The sequence below is a fragment of the Desmodus rotundus genome, chromosome 5 (genome assembly GCF_022682495.2).
Source record: "Desmodus rotundus isolate HL8 chromosome 5, HLdesRot8A.1, whole genome shotgun sequence".
Lineage (NCBI taxonomy): Eukaryota > Metazoa > Chordata > Mammalia > Chiroptera > Phyllostomidae > Desmodus > Desmodus rotundus.
The window spans coordinates 157016765-157037261 of NC_071391.1; the positions used below are offsets into that span (position 1 = coordinate 157016765).

At 58.3% G+C, this 20497-nt stretch overlaps 1 protein-coding gene and 1 long non-coding RNA gene across 2 annotated transcripts; one reads left to right on the plus strand and one right to left on the minus strand.

Moving 5' to 3' along the window:
* Positions 1 to 551: 551 nt before the first annotated feature.
* Positions 552 to 12024, minus strand: GDF7 (growth differentiation factor 7). Its single transcript, XM_053925602.1, has 2 exons — positions 11559 to 12024; positions 552 to 8842 (listed from the first exon to the last, which is right to left on the minus strand). Exons 1-2 carry the CDS (start codon positions 11944 to 11946, stop codon positions 7881 to 7883), a joined length of 1350 nt encoding a protein of 449 aa, XP_053781577.1. The 5' UTR covers positions 11947 to 12024; the 3' UTR covers positions 552 to 7880.
* Positions 12025 to 12449: 425 nt separating this feature from the next.
* Positions 12450 to 20281, plus strand: LOC123478998 (uncharacterized). Its single transcript, XR_006654446.2, has 3 exons — positions 12450 to 12669; positions 16931 to 17039; positions 19976 to 20281. It is a non-coding gene; the product is annotated as an uncharacterized lncRNA (long non-coding RNA).
* The last annotated feature ends 216 nt before the right edge of the window (positions 20282 to 20497 follow it).

Here is a 20497-nt window from a genome sequence, read left to right on the forward strand (position 1 = left end):
AATAGGGCCCTGTGCAGCCTGTGGTGGGGCTTTGCTGGTTTCCCCAAGCTGCACCCTCATTGCCAGCGCTGGGCCCTGTGCTGGGGATTCTGAGGCCTGATCTGGCCGCCTGCACCCGGGCCCACTCTCACTTCCCCACTGAGACAAGGCCCCACAGCACAGGAGAGGCATGAAAACAGGAACGCTCTCCACCCAGCTGCTGGCAGCGGCCACACTCGCTCGCTGCAAGTGACGGTGCTCATTTTCCAGAGAGAAAATGTTTTCCACTGCATTTTGGCCTCTGCTGCCCTGAACCCGAGCTGACTCGTCTACCTTCCCATGCCACGGCGGCATGCAGTGTGGGGCTGCACACTGGGTCCTGTGTCCCACGAGTCATGAGACCAGGGAGCAAGCCCCGTGCCTGAGGCCCCCCTCCTGGGGGACATCTCCACATTAGAGCCTGAGGTGTTTCAAGTGTGAAGACTAATGAGCGGGCCCAGGGCTCCCAGGCACACTGTTCAATGCAGTCATTCCTAACACCTACATGATTAACGACTGTTCTCAGTGTTGAGGAAGATGAGCAGGTGTAACACAGAATAACAGGTAAAAAGTCGTTCTCCAAAGACCAGTCAGGAGATGTTTTATCAATAAAATATTTAATCAGCTTATCTGTACACAATGTCCAAGTGGTTAAGGAAGAGTAGAAAAGCATGTGTAACAAATATATACTGCTATGTAACTGTCAAGAAAAATAGAGACTGCTGTTTTACAGTTCATTTACATGTCAATATGTACAATCTATTTAAACTTGAGAATACATATACACAGTGGCTTTGTACCTGCCCCTGAAGCGCACCCTGCCAGCTGGCCCAGGCCCAGGCAGCATTCACAACGTCAGCTCCTGCTGCCCCAAGGGCCAGGCTGGGGAGCAGGGAGACAACCCCTTCTCCAGCCCCAGGCCTTGGAGCTCCGCTCTGGCCAAACCCGTTCTGGAAGACTGCCCCCAAAGGAGATTTCAGCTTGGGTTAAATGAGGGTTTACAAAGCACCCCCTCCCCGCTTCTTACTCCCAAGCCAAGCTGAAAAGCAGCGAGCATCATTGCAAAAGGAAAGGGACTTCTAACCACCCCCAAATAATTAACTTTGTCGATAGCGGCTAAGGGAGTGGGCATGTTACTGTGCTGGGTCACCATTGCCATCCGTCTCCTTGGAATCAGCGTTTTGGAGTCGAGTGCATGTGCTTGTTATGGGGCGGGGCGCCCGTCCTGCCAGGCGCTGCTGCCCACCCAGGACCTGCGCAAACAGACCTTCCTGGTGAGGAGAGCTGCTTCTTTACATACTTTTTAGAACAAAATAAAAAACTTCAGAATCCCGTTGTCACCTGCTCAAGCGCAAGTCGCAGTCAGCATCGTAATCCTTGTAAAAAATGTATTAACTTTTCATTTGGGGTGAAACACTTCCACCCAAGAGACCGCAAGTGATGCAAGTGTGATTCTTTGTCACAGAAAACGAAAAAGTTGTTTGCACCGCAGTGTAAAGTAAAATGCAAGAAAAACAATGGCACTAAGGATGCTGGCGTTCTATCTGTGATGCGTCCGAGGCGGAGATTGCCAGAGAAATTCCCCTTTCCACAGTCTCTGTTCCTCGCTCGGGACACGTGAGTATTTCCCAGCCAGAAAAGAAGTTTTTATCCCAAGCTTGCTTTCTTCCTGAACTGGATTATCATTGTCTGAATGGAATGCTGAACTGCCCCCTGTGCCCTGACTCTGACAGGCCCTGACCCAGAGATATATTTAAGTTCCAAAGAAATAAGCCCTGTCCGTGGGCACACCCCTTCCTCAGGCAGCCGGCTCACTTCAAGCCAAGCTGTTGCTGCCCCCAGCCACAGGGGAAACCAGGACACGTGTATCTTCTTCTGCCCTTGGCAGCTGTCAGTCACCGGGAGGTGAACGTGCAAATAAGGAAGACCCTTCGCCACACCTTGTCCCTGCTTTCCAGACTCACTCACCCTCTGAACACTCCAGGCTCAGGCCGCCCATGTGTGTGGGGTCTGAGAGAAGCCAGGCTTGATGGTGAGGTAACACGTCCAACAGGTACAAACTGCGTGCAGTTTCCCCAAACCCCCAGCTCGCTGGCCTACATGCTGCGCTTCCCGGCTTGTGGTCCAGGGAGCGCCCTCCGGGGAAGAGAGCCTGTGCACCTGGGATCAGTGTGCTTACCTCTAGTTCAGCAGGACTCCTACGTACAAGCCTTACAGGGCGTCCGGGCTTTGTCAGCCAGGAGAACACCTCAGCCCTGGAAGGTTCTGGGGAGGTTCTAGGTTCTGGCCGTCAAGTGTCCAAGTGGGGTCTAGGTCCAGAACAGACACCTCGCCCCCGATGCTAGATGGAGCAATGGGGCGTCGTTGCTGCCAGCGCTGGTCAGCTGGGGCCGCACAGAGGTGATTCTGCACAGAAGGCAGCCCCTGGCCCACCTCCTGCCCGGCCGAGCCTGCAGCCACCGCCTGTTTGCCAGTCACTCAGAGGAGGGATGAGAAGAGAAAGGCAAAAGCAAACAGCCGGCCACCTCCCCGAAGGTCTCCACCGCCAGGCCTAGAGGAGCTGGGAATTCAAGTGTCAGCAGCTTTTCTTTGCTTTTCTAGACAACTTATTTCACATCCCATTAGAAAAGGTAATATTAAAAGTTTCTGCAGAAGAAAGCTTATCAGGCAAAAACTTTTAGTACCCACTGTGCTTCAGACACCAGCACACTGAGCTGTCCTGCCAGCAGACTCACCTGACTAAAGCAGCACCTCCCTCAGGAGTGACCAGACCCCACGGCCCACTTGCCATTGGAGGGGTGCACATAAGAAAAAGCAGTGCTTTCTTGCGCCTGCACAGATGCAGCGAGGGGCGAACAGGGCTGCCCCTGGAGGTCTACAGGGCAGGGGGAGTCCGACCATCGCCCACTGACTGTGTACTTTTGAATACAAGCGTGACCTGAAATGCAAACTCGTTTTCGGTGACCTCACCCTCTCCAACTGCCCCATCCCAGGGGGCTCTGCTGTGACTACTCCTGCTGCCCTGAAGCGCCAGCCCGTACCTTTGCCCGGCCAGGAGATCCTGGGGCCAAGCCCCAGGCCCGCTGCAGGCACAGCACTTGCACCTGTGACTGAGGTGTGGCTGGCGCGTGAACATCATGAGCAGAAAACATCCCCGAACCCTGAACGAATGCAGCCCACCTGGCAGGTGTGAAGCCCTCAGTCACCCCCCCACCGACAGGCGATGGAAGCCAACTCCCAAGCCTCTACCCGCAGCAGCCACGTCCATGTAGGTGGCTCTCCGCAGGCAGAAAGTATGGCCTTCTGGCGAGAACAGCCTTCTCTCACCTGCAGCCTCCTTACAAGGAACCTGCTTGTGCCGTTCCACGCTCTGGGCACCGGGGAAAGCCCGGCACAAGGGGAGAAGCCTGCTCCGGCCTGAGGGGCCGGAAGGCTCCAGGTGCAAAAGGCCTAGCTGTCTGAGAAAGTAGAAATAGCATCTTTTCCATGTCCCCCTTCTAGTGTTTCTTATGTTAACCTCTGCCCCCATTTCCAGGCCATCTGAAAGAAAAGAAAGAGGAGATCTCCTGGTGCCTCCCCCTGGCTCACTCCCCCGCAGCTGGACTGGACATGGCCATGACAGTGGGGCAGCTGAGCAGGGGTTAGAGACATGCTGGGGATCTGGTGGAGCAGTGCACCCTCTGAGACAGCCCCGGTCCCTGTCTGGGCTGCCAAGAAGGCACAGACTATTCTCTGTGCCACACAGAGGCGCCAGCCGGAGGGGGAGCCCTCCCATGACTTGGTCCCGGGACAGTCCCCGCCCAAGGTGGCTCTACCCATCGCTGTGTGAGCACGGGGACTCGAGCTGGGCTACAGTGCCCCTCAGTGGGGACACAGCAGAGGTCTGGCTTTGGAGAGCTGAGCCCCACCCCCGAGGCCTGGCCTCCCCTGCACCTGTCTCGCCCCAGGTGACACCAAAGCAGCACCCACGGAGCACTGGCAGAGGCTGAGAGTATAATGGACGCACACAGGCAAGGGCTGCAACGCTTGTGAGAGGTGGCTCTGGCCCCGGGATCAGCAGGGGGCCTTGCCCAGGAGTGGTCACAGTTGCTCTGCCTCCGAACTCTGTGAGTGAGCCTCTGGACAAGGCAGAATCCTGGGACCATGGGACCAGGCTGAAGCTCCGGGGCAGGTCACTCCTGGGCACGCAGAAGCCCACAGTGGGCCGGGACCGGAGCGCCACTCAGATACCCCTTGGGGGGTCCAGTTACTTTTCACTCCCTGCCGACCTGTTCTAACTGCTGGGTTCGCTTGTCCGCTGACTCTCCTTCCTCCCCAGCCCAGACCCTTTCTGAGAAGGCACCGTGGGCCCTTCCCTAGCTGTTTTCTGCTCTGAGCGTGAGCGCAACTGTGGACAGGATAAACGGTTGGCAGGGTTTGAAGTCTTCTCCCACCACACCTGCTGGGTGGTCGGTACTCTCGGGCACTGAGAGCAAGGTTCCCGCTCCTGCCGATGCCCCCCGAGACTGCCCTGTGCGATGTCACTGCACTGGGTTTGGGGGGCTCGGTTCCTCTGTCACGCAGTCCACACCGCTCCTCCTTCCCGTGCCCCTTCAGCAATAAAATGCCAGGACAGTGGGGGAAGGGCAGCATGTGCATGATGAAGGGACACAGCTCAAGCCTGCATCCCCGAGCTAAGGGGACAAAGCCCGCCACCCTCTGGGAGAACACAGCCCACGGCTTGGAAAGCCTGGGGGCATCAGGGAACATGGCCGCCTGCCAGCGTGGGGTCCCCCTTAACATCAGGGCCTGGCTTCCAGCAGCAGTGACCAGGCTGTCTTGGTGTTTGCCAGGCGTAGCCCCAGCCCCCGGGGACCCCAGCTGCCTGCCCTGTGCCCCCCAAGCTGGGATGCCCAACCTTCCTCTCCAGCAGGAAGAGTGGTTGAAATCATAGTAGTGCGCAGTTCTCCCCAACAGAACGAGAACCTCTGACTTACTTCAGGAGGAATACTTTGGTGAAGGGGGGTGGGGGGCGCTGCCTTCACTCACAGTCCTAACACTTTTTACTCCGCTTGCTAGCAGCCAGCTCGCCCATCAGTGAGTCGGAGCTCCCAGCTGGCTGACTCAGCCCCACACCTCATTTCCTAGAAGACAGACAGACAGACAGACAGTCCAGGACACTGCAAACTGTGCTGGTGGAATCCCTTCTCCACACCTTGTCAATGCTAGTCTATCCCAACCGTATCTCAGCAGCCAACACCTGTCCGCCTCCACACAGGGCGGCCCTTCCGCTGTCCTTTTTACAAAGTGAAACACACCCTCTCCTTTCATCCACGTTTAACTCAGAGATGTCAGAGGGCTGAGCAGAGATGGGGTGGGACCACCCGGGTCTGGTTCCAGGCAGCTCCAGCGGAGACCCAGGAGGCATTCCTATTGTTTGGTAAGCAAAGGACACACTGAAGGCATCAGAGAACTGTCCCTGGCCAAGGACACGCCCCTACCCCCGCCCTGGGTGCAGATTGGACTCAAGGTGCAGGAAGACACCTATTCCTGCATCACTTGGTAGAAGGAGGTCATCAGGAGGAATGAAGAAAATGGAGATTTTTTTTCCTGCCATAAAAATCTCAGGCTCAATCACGACATTTCTTCCCCCTCCCCCAACTTTTTTTTCTAGTCCCTAAAAATGTGTAAAAATGTTTGATTTTGTCCAGAAATAGTAAATACCCTAGGATTTCTTAAAAATAATATTTAGCTATAGTTTTTCATTACCTCCTGTCTAAAATTTCTAATACTACGCCTTTTATTCTTCACTCTGATAGATACCAGAGCAATCACCAAGCAATTGTTTTAAAGTCAGAGTTTAAGAAAGAGTGAGGCTTCTCTGGCAAAACCCATCAGTGTAACCAGACCATCTCAGCCCAGGCCGTGAGACGGGATGGAGGTGCAGTATAGCAGCCACTTGGGGAGTTTTTTGGTTTTAACCTGAAGAGACTGTTGCATTTTCTGGTTATTTATAGCTACCCACGTAGCCACAGCATATAAATTCACATTATAAATGTGTTTTCTTTTCCTTCGGGAGGATTTTACAGGATAAAAGAGACTCAGGTGGGGCCCTTAAATAAATTAGCTGTATCTAAGCCTTTCATCTCTCCATCTCTCTCTCTCTCTCCAGAATGTAATCACTGAAAATTAAAATGGGTTTAGCCAGCCCTGGACCTCAGCATCCGAGACAAGGAGGGTAGGATGGATGGCTCTCAGGGACCCTGAAGGAGAGCACCCAGCACAGCCTTGGACAGGAGCGTGGGGCGGAGCTGCAGGGGCTTCCGAAGCGCCCCCTGAGCCCCCCCCCCGCAAGGGGCCCCCAGCTCATTTCCCTCCCCTCGCCCAACCACTTACGCCGGCCACAAAGGACTCCCGGGCAGAAACGAACCAAATAAAACAAGGCTGTCGCCGTGTGAGCCCCCTTTCACATACACAGACAATCCTGCCACCAACAAGGCCCTTTGGGGACCAAATCCAGGGCCTGGAAGATAGACTTCCACCTCTGCTCCCCAACACCAAGGCCCAGACCTTCCGAAGGGGCCACCGCAGCCACCCTGCAGGCGCCCCTGGCCGGAGAACGGGTGGGAGGGGAGCACCTTCCTCCTGCTCTGAAGCGCTGAGTTTCCGGGAGTTGAAAGCTCACAAAACCACTCCTGCGCGGCTTCATTTCCTGTCACTGTCACTCTGCCAAAGACTACAGCAACAACACAGTGACGGCGTGTAAAGGCCTACAGGGACTTGCTAGCTGAGCGCAAGCACACGTCGGCGCTCGGCGCAATCCGAGTACGTGCCGTTGGACGGGCTGCGCCTGCAGCCCGCGGAGCGCCCGAGTCCTCTGCAGGGGCCAGCCACCGGGGACCCCTGCTGCCTCTGTCAGGCCCTAAGAGCCTCCCTGGCAGCTGCTTAGGAAAACGTGCCCGCAGGTCTCCGGGAGAAGCCGTAGCTTTCCCCGCTCCAGACTCTGCGCTCGCTTCCTCCTGAGTGACCCGAGGCACTGCCACCTCCCTGGCTGCCCAGCCGAGGGGCTTGGCAGAGCCGGGCAGACGCACCCACCCCCGTTTCTTGTCGGTCAGCCTTGCAGTTTAAAAACCTCTTCCTAACTTCACTCCCTCACTCAAAGGGAAATACTTTTTCTGCTTTCTACATCATTCCCAATAAGAATTGATTTTTTTTTTTAATGGTGCTGACCTTCGCAGCGATCCAGGAGGCTCCACAATGTGCTCTTTCAGACAAATGCTCCCTTTCAAAACTGAGGGGCACGGTCCATTTTTAAAATCAAAGAAAATAGATAAGGCCCTTGCAGCCGCTCCTTCCCAGAATGGATGGCCTCCGGGCGCCGCAAACCTTCAGCAAAGGCCCCGTCTGTCCGTCCCTGGATGCAACACCCAGAACTCGGCCACCCAGCAGCCCCCGTGCCCCACGCTCAGAAACATAAAGGGGTGCGATACAACTTAAGCGACTACCCCTTTAGTTCACCCATTGTGGAGCCCGCAATTCCCTAACCTGCTCCTACAGGATGTAGTGTCTGCTATTTTAACATTAACACGAACACCATCCTCTCCCCTAAAGGAGTCTGTTTGCACAGTACCCACGGCTGTGACATTCCGTAGCGTCAGATCATCTCTACCCAGGGCTTTGGGTGCAGTCACCGTAAATGTGTGCATGAGTGAACGAGTGTGTGGGTGTGAGTGTGAGCGTGCGCTCTCTCCTCCACGCGGGGCGCGGGGCCAGAGTCCGACCTGCACCGACGCTCGGCGACAGGCCCGGCCCGCAGCTGCTCTTCTGCAGGGGGTCCTCTGCGCGGCGGGGCGCGGCTGCCCCTCCCTGGCCCCGCACGCTGGCTACCTGCAGCCGCACGCCTCCACCACCATGTCCTCGTACTGCTTGTAGACCACGTTGTTGGCAGCGTCGATGTAGAGGATGCTGATGGGGCTGAGGCGCGCGGGCACGCAGCAGGAGGCCGGCGCCGCCTCGGGCGCCATGGAGTTGAGCAGCGTCTGAATGATGGCGTGGTTGGTGGGCTCGAGGTGCGAGCGCAGCGGGAAGTCACACACGCCCTCGCAGTGGTAGGCCTGGTAGTCCAGCGGAGCGATGATCCAGTCATCCCAGCCCAGCTCCTTAAAGTCCACGTGCAGCGGCCTGCGGCTGCAGCGGCTCCCGGCCCTGCGCCCGTGGCCCCGGCCTGTGCCGCCACCGCTGCCCTGCGAAGCCCGAGCCCCGGCCAGCGCGGTCCGCCGCCTTCTGCGACCGCCGATGACAGCAGTCGGTGCCCCGGTGTTGGGTCCCGGATCGGGCGGCTGCTCCGCGGCCAGCGCTGCCCCGAGCGCGCGGGCCTGGGCGCGGATCTCCCGGAACAGGCTCTCCTTCCTCTGCGTCCGGGAGGAGACAACCAGCAGCGCGCGATCCTCCGCCGCTGCGCTGCCGCCGCCGAGAGAGCCGAAGCCCAGCCATCTCAGTGCCATCGGCCTCCGCGCCGGGCCCGCCACTGCGCGCAACAGTAGGCAGAACGTGCGGCTGGCGCGCGGCTCCCGTCGGTGGCGCCGGACGGCGTCCGCCACGTCGAACACCTCCCAGCGCGCGGCGTTCACAGGCTCCGCGGACCGAGAGTGCAGCAGGCTCTGCGCGCGGGCGGCATCGGGGCACGTGGACAACAGCAGCAGCGGGGGAGGAATCGTGCTGCCAGGTTCAGGCTCCACGAACGCGCGGCGCAGCACGCGCAGCTCTGCGCCCACGACCTCATCGGCGTCGGAAAGGCTGGACAAGTCGAATAGGAAGCTCTGGCCGGTCTCCGCTGCCGATTCGTCTGCAGAGGGCGAGCAGAGACAGAGGGAGAAAGAGCCAAATGAAAACGAAATCCGCAGTCCTGGTCGCAGGGACTCCTAACTGCACACGGTCCAACCGGGCTGCAAGAGTAAGGCCTGCCCGAGCCGGTGCCTGCCCCCACGTCTCGGCCCCAGCCGGACACTGCCATTCTGGTCCAGAGGAAATGTAGCCTTCGCCCTGAACATTGGGACTGGGCTTTGGTTTATCGAGTCAAGAGTCCCTCCACCGCTACAACACACGCACACACACATTGCTAAGGTGCGGGACCAGGAGCGCAACCCAGCAGCCAGACGGACTTAAGGCCACTACAGTTCCGCTGCCTGCCCGGGAGCCACGGATGTGCGGGGACTGTGTCGGAGGCCAGACTTTCAAGTTCGCCGGTCGCAGTCCAGGAAGCCTGTGGGCGCCTCGGAAGTCGAGCGCCCTTTCCAAGGCCCGGAGTCCAGGCCAGCGGTTTGACCCCGGTCCCGCGCGATACCGGGACTGCTCGTTATTGCCCTGCCGTGCCCCCGGACAGCCGCCGAGTCCCGGGTGTGCAAAACGAAATATTCTTGTCCCCAAAGCTCTGCTCCTTCACTCTGAACATTCCAGCCAGCCCATGCAGGCTGGGGCCCAGCTTTTCGTCCAGAAGGGGACGCGTCGGCCGGGCTCCAGAGACCCTCTCGTGCGCCCAGCTTTCCTCTCTTTGCCCAAGGGGAATTGAGACCCAGAGAGGGGCCCGGCTCAGCCCCAAGTCTCAGCGCGGTAAGCGCTGCTGATCGCGATCGGGAACTCCACGATCTCCTTCTCCCAGCGTTTCCTGGACCTCGGACAGAGGGGGAAAGGCGGCAAAGGAGTGCGAGGGACCTTCTGAGACGGGTCGGGGCAGCGAGACTGCCTTGCGCAGGGAGAACAGTGAGCCGAATTAGGTCTCGCCCCCAGGACCCGCCGGTCCCTTGGCTGGCTTACTCTTTCTCTCCTCTATGACTTGTCTCCGGCTTTTGGATTTTATTTCTGGTCCTGGGCACTTTTTTCTTTTGGGGCCCAGGAAAAAAAAAGCTGAAATTCCACCAAACAGCAGATAAGGAGCTCTCTTTGAAGAGGGTCATATGGTTTCGTTTTGCCCCAAACTCAGAGACTGTGCAGGCTCCCCCCACCAGGAGAGATTTGCTCACCAACGGAGGAGGCCAGGCCCAAGGCTCTTGAGTCCAAAGTCTGGGCCCAGCGGGTGGCCTCCAGGGACTTCAGGCAGCCCTGCTCCAAGGTGAGGCTCAGGGTGGAGAGGGAGGCAGGACAGGCAATGGGCAAATGCTCCTCCCTGCCACACACACCACACCGCTTTTCCCCCCAGAGGGATTACGTGCTGGAGCTATGTTTGCCCTGCAGCCTCTTCCTGCTTAAAGGTGCTGCCACCACTGCATCCCCTCCCTCCAGAAGGAAGGAGAGGCAGCCTTACCAGCCATGCCAGCCAAGCTGGCACCCAAGGAAAGGATTTAGCTCTGGCTGAGGCTTCGGGAGGCCTAACACAACCAAAGAAGGAGCGCCTGATGCCTCTGCCAGCCTAGGGCCCTGCACACCCCAGCTATCCCATAACCTGGCAGCCACAGAGCAGCACTGTGGCTGGGGCTTCCCAGGCCCGTATGCCAGGGCTCCGGCTTCCCCTGAGCGTCCAGTCCAGGGAGCGCGCCAGGCCCTAAGAGGATGCTTGAAAGTTCCCGCCGGACTAGAGGGCCATTGGTCCCAGGATGTCCCTGCACCCAAAGTAGAGCAGTCTGCGAGTGGGCACTGTGTGTGTGTTGGAGGGGTGGGTGGATTTGGTCACTGCTCCCAGACCGGGCCCATCTGCAGCAACACTTGCTTCCCAGCCCCACTCCGCTGCCTTTCTCTCCTGCCTTCCACTCTGGGTCTCTGGCTGTTTAGCATTAAGGCCGAAATTACTTAAATCTCCCCTATCTGTCTGCTTTAATGACATCAATAGAGATTAATAAAATCCAGATGACACTGCAGTCTCCACGGCCTCACCCTCGTCCTACCTTTGGAGGGCCTGGCCCCGAGTGAGGCGAGGCGGGGCGCTTGGTCCAGGAGAGGCCTGCAGTCGGGCGCGGTCGCTGGCTCTCCTCTCTGCCCCACACGGCCGAGTCCCCGACCTCCGGTGGTCCCGGGGTCGGGCACGGGCCCCCGTAGCTGCACACCCTAACGCAGCCTGCTGAGAAGGGCCCTCTTCGTACCTGGTGCTGCTGCCAGCCTCCCTGGGGCCACCTGCTTTAGTCTGATGCCTGCCTCTGTCTCGCGTGCCCCTGAGTTACCTCCAGTTTGTACAGCCCCGCTGGAGACTGCGAGCTGCCGCGACTGCCGCGACGAAGCAGCCACCGCCGCTACCACCACTCAGTCTCTCTCGGCCAGGTCCCCCCTCCGCTCGCTCTCCAGATCTCCGACTCAGCCTGCCTCCTCGCGGGGACCCGCGGGCGGCAGGGCCAGGGCCACCCCACGCAGGGACCGGCTCAGCCCTCTGGGGCGCGGCCCCGCGACCTGCCGTAGCTCTCGCCACTGTCCAGGCGCAGTAGGTTCGGGTGCGTGGGCCTCCGCGAAGTTTCTTTCAACACCTGAGGCCGAGACAGGGGCCGCACCCCGCATGGGACGGAGCAGGGGCACGGCTCTGGCGGCGGTCTGCGCCTGGGACCGTGCAGGACGGACGGGCGCAGTAGAGGCGTGAGTACCTTGGGTCGCCTGGTCTGCGAAGCCGGTGATCGTGTCCGCGCGGCCGTGGCGGGCAGAGCCCGAGGTGGCGGCGGCGGCTGCTCCGGCCGGAGCCCTTCCGGCCAGGCTTCGGTAAAGCGACATCATGAACTGGTGCGGCACCACGGATCCGTTCCTGAAGCCGGAGCCCGTGGCGCGGCGCGAAGCGCGGGCCCCGGGAGCCTCGGCGGCTGGGACAGCGGAGGCGCCCGCCGCCGCAGCGAGGGTCCTCCGGCCGCCGCCGCCTCCCGGACTCCCGGCCGGCCCTGCCCCTGCTGCCCGCAGCACCGCGGCTGCTTCGAGCCCGTCGCGGGGGCGGCAGGCGCTCAGCAGCCACAGGCACAGCGCGGCGGCCGCGCTCAGGTCCATGGGCTCCGTGGGCCGGGCGGGCGGGCGGCGCGGGCTCCGTGGCTCCGCGAAGTCCCCCGGCGCCTTTTGAACATAGTATTTAATAATGGGGGAAGTGTGTGCAGCGAGCGGCGGCCCCCCTCCTCTCCCACCCCACCCCACCCCCGCCCAACGCCCGGAGCAGCGCCCCCTGCCGAACGCTCGAGGGGCAGCGCGGCGCCCCCTGCACCCGCCCGACGCCGCACCGCCCCGCTGCGCCCCGACCCTGCGCGAGCGAGGGATACCCGCCCGAGGCTCCCGCACAGAACGAGGCCCCGCCTCCCTTCCCCACGGCCTTGCGACAGCCCCCCCTCCGCCCACGGTGTGCCCGAGCCAGACGCGCCCTCCGGATTCGGAGACTCCGGGGAATCTCGCGTACCCGCCGCCCGCCCTGCTTCTTCCCCACTCCCTGCAGAGAAGCACCCGCCCCTCCCCGCTCCTATTCCGCTACTGCCCCAGACGGCAGAGGTGGGGCAACGGGATGGCTCGGCCCTACGCGTGGGTGCCGCGAACTGGTGGCCACCGCGCAGTGCGAGGCCACAGGGGCGCACGGAGGCCACAGGGCGCGCAGCGCCGCCACAAAGTCGCGTTTTCGATAACCTGTTCGGCTGTTCCCCACCCTGCCGGAGCCCCCGGGGACCGGAGCGGGCTGCCGGAGCAAGAAAGGGGACACGTAGGGAAGAGAGTGAGCGACTGGAAGTGCAGGTAAAGGCAGGCGGGAAAGGCAGACGGACTTGGACCGACACTCGGAGAGCAAAGGTTTGGGCGCGGAACGTGCGCTTAAGCGGCAGCCCAGATCTTAACCATGCACGGGAATTACGAAGGCAGCCCTGGGGTGAAGCGAAGACTCCCGCGCGGGAAGTTCATCCAATGCCAGTGATGACCTTCGCCAGCTTTCTAGGGGTCGGGCTAACGGAAACGGGCTACCGCGTATACTGTGGCTCAGCCAGAAGCCCGAGGGCGGGCAGCGAAGAGCCCGGGGCGGGGTGGGAGCTCTGTACTTCCTTCCCCGGCCGCGGTTATCGCGCGGGGCCGGTGTCTGTGGAGGGGGCTCCCCGGAGCGCACTCTCGCGCGCAGCGGAGCACTGGTGCCCGGACACGGCTGGGGCAGGTTCCCGAGGCCGCATCTCAGGGGCAGAAGCAGGCAAGGGCGGTCGTAGGCGGGTGATGGCTCAGCTCCACCGGCAGCGGGGGATCCCCCGAGTGCGGGAAAGTGCAGCAGAATGACGAGCCGCAGTTAGGCAGACGGAGGGGCTGAGCCGCGCAGACCCCCAAAGCAGGGCAAACGCGTCCTTTATCTTTAAATCTGCACTTGCCAATGAACTCAAAATCTAGACGGGGGCTGTGCACACAGTCACTTTGAGTGGGTGACTGGCATCAACGTGACGTCACAGAATCCAAAGCCAGGGTGCGCCACGCTCTGTCTGACCCACGGAGGACCTGCGGCCCGGAAGCTCCCAGCAACCGCGGCCGACAGGACCACTGCGAAACAGGGACGCACGGGTCGGGCGGGAGGTGGGGGTAAGGGGACGAGAGGCCCGGTGAGGGGATCGCTCTTCGTGCACCTCGGGCGGATCAGGTGGGCGGAGAAGAAAGGCCCGAGATTAGCTTGGGAAGGTCTGGGCAGCAAGGTGCTGTGGGACTGGAACGACCAGCTCCCTGTCTTGCAGGCGACCAGGCGTCCCCTCATTTTGGCCAGTACAAAGTCACCAGCCACTGGTGAGGCTCATCAAAGCTCAGCGCGGGGGCTTCCTCTGGGGGGCTGCGGGGAGCCTTCGGTAGGTGGGCCGGGTAGGAGGGGCGCCTGAGAGCTGTTCTGCACGTGCTGCCCAGCGCGTTTTGAAGGGAAATTCCCCTGGCCCCGGTACCGCCCCAGTGGTCCCTGGGCAGCTGCGGATGAGGCCCAGAGGCAGGTGTAGGAAGTTCAGAGGAGGCCGGGAGGAAACTGGGGGCTAGAGTCCTGACTTTGTTCTGCCTCAATTTGATGGCCACCCCCAATGTCCAGAGTCCCAGGCTCCAACTGTCTCAGAGACAGCAGGTGGGTTTGGCTCCAACGGGGGAGGAGGGGAAAAGCAGACTGAAGGGGGGTGTTTCTTGAATGGAGTGGGGAAAGGTGGTCCCCGCATTCTCACTCCCTCAAGTCCTTACCTTGGAGAACACTTTGCTGTCCATCCATCCCTTCCAGAAGCTGTTCTCTTTCTTTGAGCTTTTGATCTTTGATCCAAGTCACATAATTGCAGGACCGGAAAGAGCCTTTTAGGTTATGTAGGTCACCTTTCCCTGCCATGCCTGAACTATAGTAAATTGCTTCCCAGGCAGTGCTTGCATACATGCAGAGACAGGGAGCTCCCTACCCCAGGCAGCCTTCCAAGAGCTCTGATTGTGACGATGTCCTTCATACCAGAACCGTGAGAGCCACACCATCTCTCCGAGGTGACTTTGCGGTGGCAGTTCATATGCCACCTGGGAACATGAGTCTGGCATACTGCATCAGTGCCACTGAGGAAGTTGGTCTTGAGTTCTGCTAGCCACGGCCACCTTGCAGTGACCTGCAGGCAGTGAGCTGCAGGGGCAGCCTGCTCAGCTTCCAGCAGGCATCTCCTGCCACATCCAGACACCAGCCCTTCATGTCTAATGGCACAAGCACATAGAGGTCCCTTAGAGATGGCCTGCATTTGTCCAGAAGAGGAAGCCAAGTCCCTCAGTGGGGGAAGTGATCAGCGCCCTGTTACTTGGCATCACAGCCATCTGGGGTGAGGGGTCCCCTCTGTGGTCCTGTGCCTTTCATCTCCAGGTCTCACCACAGCTTTCCCCTGGGCACCCTGTAGGTGAGGCGTAATGAGGGCTCCTCCACTGCCCTGTCCACAGTTAGGGGTGCTGGGTCCCTGCAGAAAGACACTATTTTGGAAGATGGAACAGATGCCCCCCGGCTATGACTGGTTGATGCTCCTGAGAGTCAAGAGACCCGAATTCAAATCCTGCGTCTAACCTCGGGCTGCAAGTCCCATGGCCCTTCCTGGCTTTAGATCTCCAAATGCACAGTGAGGCTGGCAGTCAAATGTCCGCTGAGGGTTCACCTGTGAGAGGTGGAGGACGTGTGGGCATGGGCACTGCAAGGGACCCAGCCAGGAGGCTGTCCTCTGTCTGGCCCCCCGTGGCCCCTGGCCTCTGTGACTCAAAGCTGGAGAGAGGGTTAGCCTGGGGCTCTGTCCTGAGGATGGTGTCCCTGGGAGGTCAGGACAGGGAAACCGGGGACCACACCTGCAGAGACAGCTGCCTGCTGGCCCTCACTACATCTGGTGGTGCTGATCTCCATTCCGCCAGAGAGGTGCTGCAAACATCTCCCCCAGCAAGGCCTGGATGAGCTGCCTGGGCTGCAGGTGTGGGAAAATTCCAGCCGCCCTTTAGCTCCACTTCCTGCCTGGGTTCAGGCTGGGCTTCCTTGGGCTCAGAGGAATTTCCCATGCTCAACCCAGGGCTGCCCTGCCCCAGGTTACCTCGGGCAACTGCTCTGGCATTCACACCCAGTGGGCAGCAGTCCAGCTCCGGGTCACTGGGACAACCTGTCACTGGGCTTTGGGCCTTTGCATTGGGGAGGGGTGGGGACAGACTAGGGAGGCGGGTGGGTTCTTTCCCAGAAGTTCCACAGGGGACCTCTCCCAGCCCTTCCATTTGGGACAAAAGTAGCGGGCTGGCAGACACTGCCATCTGCTGGTCACTGGTTGTAACACTTGTATCGCAGTGTGGCTGAATTCCAGCCTGCTGGGATTTACAAAGACCCTATGGGAATTTAAAGAGCCTGTCCTTAAATCCCTGCTTGTCCGGGGGTGCAGAAGGGACTTTAAAATAAGTCAAGTCCTTACCATAGTGCCTGGCTCAACGAATGGTGGCCTTTATTGTTTTGGGGATAAGTCTCAGTTTAACCGATTGGAAAGCTAGTCCATCTAATCTGCCCATCCAGTCTCCTCTGTATGGCCACTTTCTTTGAGGCATGTCCCCTCAGCTGGCATGTCCATCGTGACTACCAGGAGCTTGAATGTTCTAGAATTGTGTTTCCATTACAATTCCTTGGAGGCCTTTGTTGACTCAAGATGTTTCTTACACCCTCTTTTGGAATAAAAACTAGTAATTCTTAGAATGTGCAATGATGTGGAACCCTGGTCAGACAGAAGCCCTGTTCTAGACGCACAATGAACAGGGGACCAAACTGTCTTCCCCTGAGAGGTAGGGGCTGACAGGGAAGGAGGAGCCAGCTGTGTCCCCCCCCCCGGGATGTGAGGCCTTGCAGCCGCCCCCAGAGAATGGGGACACTGGATCGAATGGTCTCAAGATTCACACAGCCGAACACGGTCAGCAGCGTCCCAGGAGCGTCAATCACGGAGGACCTGGTGTCACCGGGCGGGAGCTGCCCCAGGTCTCCTGCCCACATGGCAAAGGCATCCGTGACACCTGCGAGAGTCAGTCTCTGAGGCTGCTCTGCAAAGCTTGAGGGTCCCTACAAAGCTGGGGGCTCGGCCCCAAGCCATGGGAACCCCCAAATGTTCCCCGCTTTCCTAGGTAGCTGATCCACCTCTAAATAATGTGCTAGCTTAGGGCAGTGCCCCAGCTGGGTTCTGTCCCCCCAGACTCCCTTCCTGGATTGGATAAAGAGTTGGGGATCGCTAATCGATTGCTGGGGGCACACAGCTGAAAGAATTTAGGAAAACATTGGCGACAGAGTCAGAATCCCACAGGCCACCAGCAAATCATTGCAAATAAAAAGAAGTGAGATGCCATTTTTCTTTATCGCTCAGGTTAGTAAAGCTGAAGAAGATAAAATGCATTATTGGTCCGAGGATGGACAAATAGCCATTCTGTATATCCTTGGCAGGAATGTGAGTTCACAGAGGTTTTCCAAGAGCCATTAATGCAACTGCATCAGCAGTTTAAAGAAGGAAATCCTTTGACTCAGCATTTTCTCTTGCAGAAATTGACTTTGTTATTGGTATACCCACACAAGAGAAGATAAATTCCCAGGGGTTGTAAAAATGGAGGTCATTGTGACAATGGAAATTATCAAAACGACATTTAACGAGGTAATGACAAAACAAATTATGATACACCCTCACGTGGGGTGCTTTTCCCCGAGTAAAAGGTCAAATTAGCTTTGGCACATGGCACAGAAAGGCGCCCAAGATACCTGGAGCCGAGAGACAGGCGGGGAGAGTGAAGGGAGCGGAGGGGCAGGCTCAGCCATTCACACCGAAGGTCAAGCCACACGCTGGGTGTGTGCCCAACTGTCACTGTGTCTGTGTGTCTGTCACTGCCTTTCCACCCAGGCTGTGCACCCCAGCGCTCTTATCTCCTTGGGGTCCCTCTCTCTTCTCTCTGCTCTCGCTAAAAACAGATTCACATTTCCATATTGTAAAACAACAAATCACCTTGGAGAGCTTCGTTATCAGGTATCAACATACGTGAATTCCCTTGTGGCACTTCAGCAGAGCTGACAGATGAAGACAACAGAACAGAAAGTCCGGAAGCCGATAGCAATGTCTGGAAAAACGTAGAACATAATAAAGGTGACAGTTCCAGTGGAGGGAAGGGTGACGTGTTCAGTGCATTTTCCAGTGAATGGCACTGGATACCTGACCAAGTATTTAGGGCCCCAAAACGACCCTGTGACATAAACCACAATTAATTCCTAGCAAATCAAATAATTGAAAATATATTTGGAGGAAATATGTAAATACTTAGTCTGGGGTCAGGAATACTTTTCTAAGTATAATTTCATTGTAAAACCCACTAAGAGAAATGTCCATGGTTGGAACGCCATACAACATGCATGTAAAAAACTAAAAACAGAATTGACCTTGACCAAATGATCCAACTTGACCTCACTCATCATGGGGGGGCGGGGGGGGGCATTGGCATTGCGTGCCCTTTGGTGCGACCACCAACGTAACCCTCCTGCCAAACACTGACCCGCATCAAACGAGGAAGAATTAGACAAATCCCACCTGGGGAGTGGCCTGCGCAAAGGGGTCAGCATCACGGCAGGTGGCAAAGCCTGGGGACTGCCCCACCAAAGGAGTGCTGAGCGTCGCTGTAGGGGACAGAGACAGAGCAAGAGCAACTTCAGTGCAGGCCCCGGCCAGAGCTCCGATCAGACGCCCTCCTGCGTGCGGGGCTGTCTCTCATTGGCTGCGCTGCCCCTGAGGCCCAGCGACCTCCCAGGGGAGACTGAGGCCTGGAACGTTCCCCCCAGGATGGTGAGTGGGGGGACTTGAGATCCTCCACAATGTGGTTTGTGTTACTGCAGCTTCAGCCGCGGAAGGGGCTCCCTGTGTGGGGCAGGAGGCAGAAAAGATCAGATTTAGACCCCACATTCCATGCGTTGTACACAATTATCCACTGGAGCCACGCAGGGGCATGCAGGGTCCACAGAGGCAGGAACGGGACTGCTCTCGGTCGGGGTGGGTCATTTCCGGGGAGGGGGGAACCTTTGCATTCTAGGCAGGCACCAGATATGTCAAGTCCCCTGGGGTGTGTGCTCGGGAACCCTGGGGCCAGGGGAGGCTCATCTGCCTGCAAGGCGCCAGTGACTCCAGCCATGATGGGGGTCCCCTTCTTTGTAGCTCCCCCACCTGTGCTGCCCCTGGAACATGAGTGCTTCCCTAGCCCTCCTGGGCTGTCTCCTCCACAGACTCTCACGGGGGTGAGGCGGGGGGTGAGCCCCACCCTGAGGTCTCCATCCCAGGCTTGCCTTCTGAGGGCCAGAGTCACAGATGCACTCACCTTGAGCACCACCTGTCCAGAATGGAACTCAACACCCCACCAAAGCTGTGTCCCTTCTCCAGGTGTCCTGCCCCCAGAGAATGCTACCACCATCCAGCCACTCAGCTACCCAAACCTTCGAGTAGCGGATCCTTCACTCCCACCTGCTGCCCCCGCCCAACATCCCCCTGATTCCATGTCTTGGTCAATTCCAACTCCTGTGTCTCTCTCCCCTGGGCCCTCACCTGAGCTCACAACACCATTTTCTCCAGCCTGGATCGTTCTGAAGTTCTGCCACCTTCCTACCTCCAGCATCACACATTCTCAACCACTGTCCACAGCATCGCTGGTCGGGACACTCCTAGGTCCACAGCCCTGCGATGACCTCAAGTTGGCCTCAGGGTCAGCCGGAAGCCTTCAGCCTGGTGCACACGGCTCCCCGGCTCCCGGTGCAGAAAGAATCCCCCACCCTGGATATCTGATCATCAAGTTCCTCCTTCCCCACCTTTGACAGACGTCTGAGTCCTCTGCCTGCCTTCAGCAAGATTCCTGCTAAGTCCAGCTAGCAAGCCCCTCCCCCACCTTGCTGTCTCCTCCAGTAGTCTCCATCACTGACCCCCACACCGCTCCTTGGCTGCAAACCCCCACTTTTCCCTGCTGCGTTCAGAGTTGAACCTTATCTCTCTCCTGCTGCAATAGTCTTGAACAAAATCGTCCTCACCTTTCTAACAATTGTCAAGTTAATATTTTTTAAAGCATTAGGAGGAGAAAAATAGGCAGGTTCGGAGCTTTTGTTAGGAAAGTCCCTGTTGGCCTCCTTCAGGAAAGCCAGGGGAGGCCTCTGGGGGCAGGCTGTTGTTTCTTTAGCTGACCCCCCACGAAGGGGTCCAGTGTATCCTGTTGCTGAGTTCTATGTTACCTCTTTGACCCTCCTAGTCTCTGAGCATCCCTAGGGCCACGAGCACTGGTTACGATGTTTCCCCAACAGTCTCCCCAAGGCAGGGAAACCAAACAATTTACCCTTTGAGCAAGGACACTCTGGGCATCCCAAGAGTGAAACCAGCAAATCAAGCATCCTTATGAGTGATTCCATTTAGCTTTAAATCCTAGCTCTAGAAATCGTAGCACGCTCTCTCTCTCTGATTATATCAGGATAATCAGCAACCCACAAGGCAGCAAAAGACAGTAGCTGGACCTAATGGTCACAGGCCTGGAACTCTGGCAGCGTAAAGATAACATCTTTATCTTTATGTTTCAGCTCTGGAGCCCTAAGATGGAAAGGCACCCCGCCCCCAGCCACCACCACCAGCAGCTTCTTTCCCATGAAACCAGGCAGAGGGACGCGGAGACAGACTCAAAACTGTCCTCAAGACCCAAAAGAACGATTTATTACCCTTAATTTCCTCTGAGCACTTAGCTCCTAGCACCACCTTGAACCCCCTAACCCGTGGTGCTGGTGACCTTGTCCTATATAATCTGTAACCTACACACCGCCAGGGAGTTGGGCTTTTGAGTATTGGTTTTCCGTTCTCCTGGGCGGCGCCATTCATAATGAAATAGCCGATCTTCCTTCCCCGCAGTTCTCAGTGTTTAGTGTTCGGCTCTGCTCGCGCTGGGTGGAGGAACTTTCTGTTCCATAACATTATTAGCAACGCCAGGACAAGTGCAAATGAAGACGTTGGGTTACCAACGGGCTCCCTTTCCTTGCGCACCTCTTGGCCACCCTGTTAGCTCCGGACACTGGGACCCACCCAGCACAAGGGCGCCTAGAGGAGTGAGG

Excerpts from the sequence above, each read along its gene's own strand:
- GDF7 (XM_053925602.1), bottom strand. The coding sequence starts at position 11,946 with ATGGACCTGAGCGCGGCCGCCGCGCTGTGCCTGTGGCTGCTGAGCGCC. Across the intron at positions 8,843-11,558 it reads CGCAGACCAGGCGACCCAAG|ACGAATCGGCAGCGGAGACC; the intron begins GTACTCACGCCT and ends CGCCCTCTGCAG.